The sequence below is a fragment of the Poecilia reticulata genome, linkage group LG17 (assembly GCF_000633615.1).
Source record: "Poecilia reticulata strain Guanapo linkage group LG17, Guppy_female_1.0+MT, whole genome shotgun sequence".
Lineage (NCBI taxonomy): Eukaryota > Metazoa > Chordata > Actinopteri > Cyprinodontiformes > Poeciliidae > Poecilia > Poecilia reticulata.
Genome location: NC_024347.1, coordinates 821,217 through 832,693, shown reverse-complemented (window position 1 = coordinate 832,693; position 11,477 = coordinate 821,217). Strand labels below are relative to the sequence as shown.

The window sequence follows — 11,477 nt, the reverse complement described above, 5'->3', positions numbered from 1 at the left end:
ATTTTTCYACCTACATCTCGTCAGTATTTGGTATAAAAAATAGCATGTTAATCCATCTTTTTTTCAGTTATGTGTTTTCTCTTTCAGACCTTTTGTGTCCCTTTCTTTTGCCTTTTGGTAAGAGCCACCCGTCAGGTCTCGACCCTCCTATCGGGCCGAGTTTGTGTGTCCATTGGTTTCAGTAGTTTTTTTTTTTTTTTCACCATGTATCATTTTCACTTATAATCACATTGATCAATTTGTATTAACACCAAAGTTCGGAAACACTTGAGTTTAAGCCACGGTGGTTTTTATTTGGATCAGGTTCTTCACTTTTCTTTTTTTTTTTTTTTTAAACACGCTGGTTTTTTGACTTTTGGCAGTGTTTGTCATTCTGAGCATTTTTTTTTCTTTTTCTTAATAAAGACTTCATTGAAACTATAAATTTTTCATGTCTGGGTTTTTTTAATCATACAAAGCTCTGAAAAAGTATTTGCCACTTCTTTTATTACACTGTTAACCGCACTGCAGACTGAATAAATCCAAGCCTTTTTGGGATCCTATGCAGATTTTCTTTTGCCCCCCCCCCTCACACCAACCAGCCAACACCAGATGCTTCATTATTTCTAAGTTACTGTGTGTAACATCACTAAAATTAGTGTCTTTTGTAATTAGCTTACATCATAACTGTGTGATTATGGCTGATTTTAACCTTAAATGAGTAGCAAACTTTAAAAAAAGGGATTTTAAGATGCAGGTTTAAGTGTGCTGCATTATTTTTATTATTGGAAAGAAACATCAGCTGATTATATTTGCAATGAACAAATTAAGCATCCACTTAACTCAAGAACACCATGTGTTGGATCTGGAATAAAATTAAAATAATGTTGGATTTTTATTTTTCAAAAGCCACTGCAATAAAAATAATTACCCCCTTTTCTAATTAATGTCCTGTTGAGATCGTTGAGCTTTGACTTCACATTACTGTAGCACTTCCTTTACTGTCTTTTATTGACACGCTGTGTACAAAGGGTGTGTCAACCCAAAGTTCACTTGGCAACGATCTTATTCTGTGGAAAGACGAAAGCCACTCTCCTTGTGAGGCTCCTGAGGCACATCCAGACTCATCTGCTGGACAGTCTGATGCAAAATAAATTTTAAAAAAACCCACACGTTTCACTTTTAAAGTGTTTACTGATGATAAAAAAGGAAAAACGTCAGATGATGGTACATGAAAACTAAATCATTAATGGCTGAATCTATTGGTGAAAACGAAGCATGCCGTTTCCAGGATGTTTTTCTTTAAACTACATAAAAATTTTTAAAAATCTAATTAAAATTGAGGACATGAGTTAGTTGTTGCATTGCATTGTGTCTGCAACATAATTGACAATGAATCCATAATCCTCGTATTGCGTTTGCAGTCTAATTTTAAACTACTATAATAACATCTATAAGTTAGCTTTCCTCTAAAAGAAATAAAAAATAAAAATCTAAAAACATGGTTGCTGTGTGAACAAGGTTCAGGTTTGTTGCAGTGGCGCAGGCGGGGGAGACACAGTCTGGTGTTTCATTTAGCATCCACGACCATGACGTGCACAAAGAGTCCGGCTGACGGGAGCTTGTCTCCATTCCTGTTGAGCAGAGGCACGTGTCTGTATCCTGTGTGGGAGAGGGCAGATAAAGCAGATGTGGTCAGAAAGCCAGAAATAAGAAGAGTTGTTTGTGTAGAGTCTGAAATGAGACTAATGTTTCAACCCTCAGAAAAGGAACAGTTCCTTTTTCTGTTCCTTTACAAACAGAAAACAGTCTTGGACTCTGTCACATTATGGCCACAAACTTCAGTGTAATTTTATGCGACAGAACAACACAAAGTGGATTTTAATTATTTAATTATTACTTTTTAAAATTATGTACTGCTTTCTGTTGTCATGTGGCTGTAACTAGGGATGCACCGATCCACTTTTTTCACTTCCAATACCGATACGAGTTTTAGTATTGGCTGATCCAATGCATAAAAACAGTGCTGAGCTGATTTAAAATATCTCATTTTTTTAAACAGAGATATAAATGCACTGAATTACAAGTTGATTTACTTCACACTTAAATACACCAAAAGCTTCACAAGCTTGGTGAAACGTGTAAAATAAGTTGTTCAGTCAGTGCAATTAGGAGCATACAAGTCAATGTAAAATAAATAAGAAATTGAAACTGACAAAAACAAACTGACAAACCCTCTTTCAAATGGTTCAGAAATTAAAATTGGGACTTCTAAAAAATAATGTCAAACTCAAAAAAAAAAAAAAAAACCATGATGTCGCTCAGAGTAAAAGGCATAGAATTAGAACGACTAGATTTGCCCTTGTGGATCAGGCACACTGTCACTTATACCTGATCTAGATTTTTTTTTTTTTTTTTCAATATCGGGACCAATACAGATATTAATATTGGATTGGTGTATCTCTGGCTGCACAGTGGCACAGTTGGTAGAGCTGTTGCCTTGCAGCAAGAAGGTTCTGGGTTCGATTCCCGGCCTGGGGTCTTTCTGCATGGAGTTTGCATGTTCTCCCTGTGCGTTGCGTGGGTTTTCTCCGGGTACTCCGGTTTCCTCCCACAGTCCAAAAACATGACTGTCAGGTTAATTGACCTCTCCAAATTGCCCCTAGGTGTGAGAGTGTGTGTGCATGGTTGTGTGTCCTGTGTGTCTCTGTGTTGCCCTGCGACAGACTGGCGACCTGTCCAGGGTGTACCCCGCCTCTCGCCCGAAACGTTGGCTGGAGATGGGCACCAGCACCCCTCCCGACCCCACTGAGGGAAAAAGGGTGCAAGAAAATGGATGGATGGTGTATCTCTAGCTGTGACGTCACAACAATCTGTCCTTCAGGGAGTCATTGGCTCTTACAGGCACTGAAGAAAAAAAAAATGCCTACAACTGCAGGCAGAAATAAACTAAAACGTACCCATTTTGAGGCTGTTGAACGGAAGTGTGTACTGTCCGATGAACTCGTTGTCAGACATCGAGTCGTGGTCCTCTATGAGAAAGCGAACCAGCGCCAGCTCTGGCACATACACGTCAAACTGGAAGTTCTCATTCCAACTTGGGTTGAAACCTTAAAACAAAAACCAGAGAAGCGTTATGACGCATCGCTGACGTTTTGAGTTATTTGTAGTGTGTGAAGCTCATCACGGGACGGGAGGCGTTTGATGCGGTAAGGTATGTTTATTGTGTAAATACGTGCATTTTAAATGTTGAGTAACCAAGTTTTTTGTTTCATCATATGGTAAAAAGTTGTTTTTAGCCGGTATTTTAAGTTACAAACGTAAACGGTTTGCAACCGGCAGTATGCCATTATTTTATTTGATTTATTTATCTATTTTTGCCTAACATTGTGTTTTTTCTTTGTACGCAATCACAGCTCTTACGGTGAAAATAGAGGTSTATTTCCATTTAACCTGCTTGTTTATCAGTAAAATTTCAACCTTCATTCAAGGCGAATGCTATGTAAACAAACACGACAGTCTCACGCTAGTGGGAGAAATGGCTCGTGGCCTTTTGCCAAAACAAAAGAGAAATCCTACAGCCGCTAAAAATTTTACTCTGTTCCGTTTTAATTTACATTTTTCTGAGAAGTAAGTTGCGCGCTCGTCTTCTTCTGAGCTTTTCAGGTTGTTTCCTTCAATGTTTTGTGGTGCAGCGCCACCACAGGCGAAAGCGGGAACAGGTTTTTCAATTAGTTTTACAGTGTAGTGTGAAAGCGAACCGTAGCAGCTGAAAAGGCAACAAATGTTGCAACTTTGGTCCCCAATCGAACCGAGTCTACCAGACTGTCAGGTGTGAAAACAACCTAATAGACCACATGTACCATTGTTCGCAACAGCACTGGTCTCTTTCTCTGCAACATCAGCCGGCACTCCGTAGATCTGCACTTTAACCAGCGGGTCCACRATGGAGGATTCCTTCTGGTTGACTTTGGGGAGCTGCTGACCTGATATAACCTAGTGACAGATGCAAAACACATTAGGACTGAACAGGCTCCSAAGCTAACCGCAAAACCTTCCCGACACTGGGGACCTCACCATGACATGCAGCGTCTTGTGCTGCAGCCAGTCTCCTCGGGTCAGGGTGATGGGGTCGAACTCGGTGGCAGCATCCCTCATGTAGGCCGGTTTGAGAACGTAGCCGGCCATGCCGTTGACCAGGAATCTGCCCTGGTTTATGTCCAACTCTGTGCAGGCAGTCTGGAAGTTCAGGGCGACTGGAGCAGAAGTGGAAAAAAGGAACATAAAAGGAATTTGAGGAATGTAAAAGAAGGGCCTGTCTTCCTTTAGTAATTAGTARCGTTGGGCGTYGGGTTTTGTACCAATTTGGCAGCCTGCGTTCCACAGTGGTACTGGGTTGTAGTTTGAAGAGTCGGTCCTGGAGCCTGCGGGATAAATGCGGCTCARTTTCTCCATGTTGTGGCGGATGTAGGCATTTGCTGCAGAAAAAAAAAAAAAAAGTCTTTTACAATTTCTTCAACTAGTTTTCAGTCTCTAAAAGTGTTTCCATCCAGGATGAATTTAGCCCAATTGATCACTCTGTTAAATATGACCAGAGTGCATCTCTGCTGAAGTTGTTCAAAACTTTGAGTTATTGTTTTATAATCCAACTCTGCTTTCAACTTCCCCATAATTTTGTCCCCTACTTTGTGTTGCTCTGTCACATAAAAGCCCAATGAAATACCTTTAACTTTGTGTGTCCAACGTGACAAAATGTTGGACACATGGGGCTGCATGGGGCTGTTCCTGTGGACTCTTAAGCATAATAAGGAGTCAAATGCTCAACATTGTATCTTTACCCGACTCCTCTGCCAGTTTCATGGCTTTCCCCTCTTTAAACGACGCCATCTCGTAAAAGCTCTGGTTCTTCCTGGCGTCTTCGAAGCCGTTGAAGTGGACGCTCTTGCAGTAGATGACCATGTCGGACAGCTCTTTGGCTAGCGTCAGCTTTTTCTTTTAACGCAAGGGTCAAAAATTAGGCATCAGACAAAAGACTGATTTACGAGCATAGCTAATGTTGCCCCCTCACCTGGCTCGTCTTCTCCGCTGGTTCGTCGTCTGCCTCGTTACTCGACTCTTCTTCTTCCGTCACATCGGTGTTGTCGGCCTCCTCTGCGGCTTCAGCGAAGCTGGCCTCGAGTTTGTTTAATCTCTTTCCTTTGATCAGGAATTTCCCTTTCAGCTCCTGAGGAAAAGCACATGCATCCACACCTGTAATCGAAACGCTGCGCAGCTGAAATACTCTCCCTTCCCAGCTTTAACCCTCATTAAGCTGAGCTGGCACCAACCTCAGGCGATGGGAAGTTTGTGGGCATGCCGTCGCCCAGGGGAGTGGTGACGAGCGCGCTCCCCAGGATGGAGCTCATGTGTTGGGCCATGACGGACTGCTGCTCCACACTACAATGGTTCTCCAAGGAGAGAATTACTGGGTAGTCAGATTTCTTGGGGACAACCAAAAAAAAAACAAAAAAAAAAATTAAGTATTACAGGAAGTAATTCAAGATGCTACCTGAGATTGGCGCTAGCTGTACCTTGAAAGCATACTCCTTGATGGCTTTGATYGCGTCTTTGAAGAGGATCTTTGAGGTTAACGTGTAACCGTGGTAGATCACCGGCTCGTTGTCTGATCCATCCCAGCAATCCAGCTCCACGCAGCGGCAGCCCTTCAGCAGAGCTCTGAGGGATCAACGGCCCACTTTAGAAACTCAGTACACAAGTTATCGAAAAGGTGTCATCAAGTCAAATCTGAGACTTGAAGAACTTTTAATGCAACCGCGAATGAAATTTAAGACCGAAAAAGCTAGAAATATCGGGGATGGTTGGGTGATCCTGCTGTGTTACAATCACGCATCGTAAAAACCCTCATAAAACAAACATCGTCCTGCCAACTGGCGATAAATTTTGCAAAAACTATTTTGCAATTGTGCTGTTTCCATTAAAATTTGACATGAATAAGCTTGTTCCATTGCAGTTTCACAAAATACAGTAATGCTGACACAGCCAAAAAAAAAAAAACTACCTCAGCCCAGCGCAATATTTTTCTAATCAGTCATTTTATTAAGTTAAATTAAATGAATTTATTGTTGTAATTTAAATTTGCACAGTTCTATGGTTAATGGAAACGCAGCTATTGTAGCTTACCCCCCATCAACGTGTGACCGTTTGCGTGATCGGCAGAACGACAGATGTGGTGTAAAGCGCTTTGGAGTCCTCTGGACTGGATAAAGCGCTATACAAGAGCGAGCCATTTGCTGTGTAAAGTTAATGAGGTGAATTTTTCCTTAAGCTTTTATTCCTGCAAAAAACACACTTCTAGCAATACCCTCCTGTTGCCCTTGCCTTATCCCACTAGGACGTAGCAAACGCTGGACAGAGGCTTRAGTTTGTTACCTGACATAGGCCTCGGTGCTGCTGGGTCCTTTCAGCTGATCCTCCRTGAGGTACGTGTTGTGTGAGGAGGAGATGAAGTAATGGTTGAGGGGCTGCTGCATRTCCTGGTACACCTGCTTATGGTCSAGATTGAAGACCATGGCCTCTGGATCGTGGAGGTACATGAGGAAGCCGTCTTTGGAMAGCAGACTTTTCCCTTTGGCTAAAAGCGACCAAAACAATTCTGAATTAATTATTTGACATCATAAACACACAGATAAAACAGGCCACTTGTATGAAGTAGGCTATAGATATTCCACAGAACCACTACTGGTCGACCATTTACATTTACCGTAATGTGGAGCTAGAGAGCTGCAGGTCAAAACAGCCAGAAGCAAAACATGATATTTGCTCAAATCAGAGACCATTTACAAGATAAAGGAGGCAGAGAACATTTCAAGGACCAAGCTAGTAGTTTGTACATTTTTACAGGTAAATGAGAGCATGGATTTGGGAATACCAATAAACCTAAMAAACCTGTTTCCATGTCCAAGCTAATAAGAGAACGRCCATTTCTTTGCCGTTTTCGCTTTCCAACACTAAATTAACATGTTCACCGACATAAGTAGTATTGTTTTCTACCCAGCATTGTCTGTGTAGAAGGTTAAATGATAAATGGTCAGAAGTGCAAAAAGCCGTTTAGCATTGCAGCTGGCTTGAGATGGAGAACACATGGTAGCCATATTGGATTTTGAGGTCTGTTACTGAGGAGAAACCTCCAGCTTTCTGACTTGGAACTTAATTGAACGTTTTTGTTTAATTTTCAAAACTGGAACTTGGAAATTTTATCTTTGAAGTGAAAATGTGTGGACAAATTTAGGCCTTTAACCGAACATGCAGAGCCAAAATACAAGAGGATGTTTGTCCCATTCTCTTAAAATTTATCTTTAGGACCAATAGATAGACTAACACTTTATTATTATGCAAAAACCTGGAAATCTTAGTATTTGCATAGGTCATATTTGGTTGTAAAATGTCTTGGAGCTCTAAGGTACTGACCCTGTTCGTCTGGCTCGTGCTTCTCAATGATCTTCTGGGCGTCGGCTAACGTCACCTTCTCCCTCTGCTCCTTCATCAGGAATTCCAACAGATTTCCGGCGTTCATGAAGCCCGTGGTTTTGGCGTACTCYCCGTAGATGACGTCGATCTCCTCCCGATGGGTCAGCAGATTGTAAAAATGCTCAATCTCCGCTCCGGCRAGGTATCCAGATTCTGATTTGTCGCATTTCTGTTGTTGTTGGAGTGCAACGTGAAAGTTAGAACATTTATATGAAACAGGCTCTTTCATACAAGTGTGAACACCTAAACGATAAAGTTTGCACTATGATTCACAAGCTAAGACTCTGTAATGTACACACAAACCATTGCATACACAATGTGGGGGGGGAAAAAAAAACGGACTGTGTTTATATAAAAACAAAACAATATCTGTGGGRAACAATTCAGCTTAATATGATCAGATCAAATTTGATTTTATTAACTATTGCACGAGCAAGACACGGTGATGTGTTCTCTGTTTGCCACCTGCGTTAKGTAAAAACTTTGTGATTCTTTTTTTTTATTGACTTATTCCAGGATTATTTGAAGTATCAGGCCTTTGAGGCAACACGTGATACTCTGTAATCTCAAGTGACTTTTTGGTAATTAAGTGTTAAGAGTGTGGCATTTGGAGTAGTTGCTACAAAAAGTGATAATTTTTTTTTACTTTGTTCCACAACACACTGTATCTGTTTCTTCCATGAGGAGCAGGAAGACCCATTTATCTGACCACAAACCACATTTCCAGTAGATGATCCCTCCTACGTCTTCCTTATTTTCAAACATGGTGCCTTGCAAAAGCATTCATAACATTTGAACTTTTCCACATTTTGTCACATTACAACCACAAAGTTCATTGCGTTTTACTGCAGCTTTAAAGTCACAGACGGAGACAAAGAACCGCATAACTGTGCGAAATGGAAGAATGTGACATGACCACGGTGGTGGCGAGCTTTTGTATTCACCCCCATTTACTCCGATATCCCTACCAAAGATGGCTCTCCGCTTAAGCTAACAAGGCAGGGAGAGTGTTAATCAAATATAGCAGTCAAGAGGCCCATGGTAACTCTGAAGGAGCTGCTGGGTTCCACTGCTCGGGTGGAAAAAATCTGCTGATGGGAGAAGGTCCTTGTACAAATCTRTCCCCTATGAAAAAGTTTGTCCAGGTGTTTGCTAATTGCACCTGGCTAGTCTGAAGGAGCCGAGTGGGGGAGCCTCTGAATGGYTGCCCTAGAGATTATAGGATTTCTCAAACATGCATGAAATAATCAAGGCAACTCTCCAGGTGCGTTTATGATGAGGTAATAACAAGATACCATGAAAGGTTTATGCTAAAAATCAATATTTGCAACGGCATTTATCATACTGAAGGTACTGCAACATCTTAGCAAGTTCTTGAAGCATTTGAAAKCAGCGGTACTTCTGTATCACCTTGAAGAGCATCTCTGCGTAGTCATCATCCAGCCCAATGTTGAGCAGCTGGAGGAAGTTCTTCATCTCTTGCTGACTCAGTTTACTGTCTAGGTTCTTGTCTGCTTTCCTCAGGCAGCTGAAGATCCAGCTGTGAAGYTTGCATGTAAGGAGAATACAATCCGAGTGCTTGATGGTACAATCTCACTGGTTGGTCCTCATCGCCAGGCCTTGATTTACAGCCTATAGCGACAGACCAATGACACGTGGCTCCACAAAACACAGACACTTTTTGGAGTGAGTCTCATTCCAGATAGGAACTCATACGTTTGTGAAAGGATACTGATCTTTAGCCTGATTGGCAGAGAGGTTGTTTAGGCTGGAGACGAGTTTTTCCAAACCTCTCACCCAGCTCCCGGCCTCCTCCTCCGAGCTAGCTATGAGGTCCAGGTTCTTTCGGCGACCCTTAAACACGATGGTGAAGGAGCGGCCCTCCACCTGCTCTTCTGTGTTCTTCTTCAAACCCTCCGACTGGCGGCCAAGTCGAACTGCTGCGATGCTGTCAACTGGAACTAGATAGCAGAGATAGCCCAGATGTTTAACGGTATAGCTTATGCTACTATCAATAGGTTAAGTCRAGTCAAGTTTCTTTGAGTAGCACACTTCGGCATCAAGGCAGTTCAAAGTGCTTTGCACCATAAAAACATCAGTCATCAAYTATGAAACAAGCAATAAACATTACATTTTGTCAACTTGATACTATAATAACAAAAGTTATTTAATGCATTTTGGTGCTATGTCATTCAGTAATTTATAAACTAATAAAAGTTTTTTTTGAAGTCTACTCTCTAAGCTAAAGTGTAAGGGCTTTAAAACTGGGGTGCTGTGCTCCGTCTTCCTGGTTTTAGTGAGAACCTGAGCAGCAGTGATTGGTTTATTTTAGGCATACCTGTGACGGCACTGTTGCTAAAGATAAAAGCATTTATATGTTTCTCTAGTTCTTGCTGCAACATTAGTCCTTTAAATTTTGAAATATTCTCCAGGTGACAGAAGGCCAACTTTGCAACTGCCTTTATGTGATTCTGAATGTTCAGATCTTAGTCTAATTTAATTCTTCCGGACGATGAAGTGTGTACCCTTGCAGAAACAAAGCATGTCCTTGCTTCTTAATATATTTAAGCGTCAATGAGCAGCTTTGCAACAGCTAGTCATGGTGCTATGACTAGCGGGGATAGTCATGGTGCTATGACTAGCTGTTGCAAAGTTGCTTTTTGTAATTTTGTTGTCCAGGAAACACCAGTAATGATGTTACTCAACGGCGCTCATCAGCCTGTGACCGCATCAATTTATGGATGTCATTAAAGCAGAAATATAACGGGGGCTATTTTAGCTCGCTCCTCCTCTTACTCAAAAAAAAGAAAAAAAGAAAAACTACAACCATCTCTTCAGACACACCCACTAAACTGATATCACACACAACTGATAATACGACGTACGCAAACACTGGTTTTACAGGCTTTGTGATCAGCCGTCCRCTCTTCTACACATCCTTTTGAACTGAGACGTTATCAGAGATCGCGCTGGGTGTGTTAGCGTTGAAATTATAAATCTGCTTAATAAATGCTAGTAGCAGGAGTAAAGGAGGGTTATGAGTCTTGGTGAGACATATGTTTGCTGGGCGACACGGTGCTGGGACAGGACTCACAGGTCTGGTTCGACTTGAAGGTTTTCTTGGATTCACGCCATATGGTCTTGCAGTCCTCCTGCAGCTTGAGAAAACGGGTCTTCTTCCAGGACGGGGACAGGACCTTGAGGAGGTCTCCRCCTTGCAGGAGGAACTGCAGGTCTGGATCGCCCTCCATTCCTAAAGATGAAAAATATGCATTTAAGAGAAGCAATGAGGAAAARGTCTGCGGCTGAAAACCATGCATGAAGTGATTACAAGGGTCAGAGTGTACCCACGTTTCAAAATGTAAGGATCCAAAAATGCAAATATTTGTTGTGATAACATTCCTAGGGTTTAAGTCTAGAAAAAGTGACTTAACCTTTTCTAGTTTAAGTCACTAGAAACTAGAAAAGTTTCTAGTGAAACTTAAGAGTATTGTCTATAGAGTATTGTCTATGATCCATAGACAATACTTTATGGATCATAGAGTATTGTAGCGGTGGCTGCGCTATTGTGTTAAGCAGATAAAAAGATGGCTACTACACATTTCCTCTTTAGGTCAACAAATTCAAATTTGGCTGTTTGGAAATATTTTTCAGTTGCAATAAAAACCAGAGTTGAGATAGATTTAGTGACTATCACTCAGTAAGTGGTAGTATTTTAGCAGCACTGCTACCTCCCATTTCCTAGTTATTTCAAAGTAAGAACACTCCGAACAATTGAAGCCTTTGCTGAATTGTCACAACAGCCATACACCTTATACATACAATGGGACACCAAACCCGGATAACCTTTACATCATCCGCCTTAACACGAAGATCATCTGGTATCTTCCACATACCTAGAAGTTTTGCATTTGTTTGTATCACCTTCTGGTTGGAAGCATGGTGAAGCAATTCCTCAGATTTGCTAAGTT

At 41.4% G+C, this 11,477-nt stretch overlaps 1 protein-coding gene across 1 annotated transcript; it reads right to left on the bottom strand.

Moving 5' to 3' along the window:
• Window positions 1–185: 185 nt before the first annotated feature.
• Window positions 186–11,451, bottom strand: LOC103478863 (1-phosphatidylinositol 4,5-bisphosphate phosphodiesterase delta-1-like). The gene is made up of 15 exons (XM_008432948.2): window positions 11,431–11,451; window positions 10,601–10,759; window positions 9,239–9,467; window positions 8,917–9,046; window positions 7,447–7,675; window positions 6,409–6,610; window positions 5,550–5,694; window positions 5,307–5,459; window positions 5,048–5,203; window positions 4,818–4,971; window positions 4,341–4,457; window positions 4,057–4,235; window positions 3,843–3,975; window positions 2,940–3,089; window positions 186–1,641 (listed from the first exon to the last, which is right to left on the bottom strand). Exons 2-15 carry the CDS (start codon window positions 10,755–10,757, stop codon window positions 1,550–1,552), a joined length of 2,226 nt encoding a protein of 741 aa, XP_008431170.1. The 5' UTR covers window positions 10,758–10,759; window positions 11,431–11,451; the 3' UTR covers window positions 186–1,549.
• Window positions 11,452–11,477: the final 26 nt, after the last annotated feature.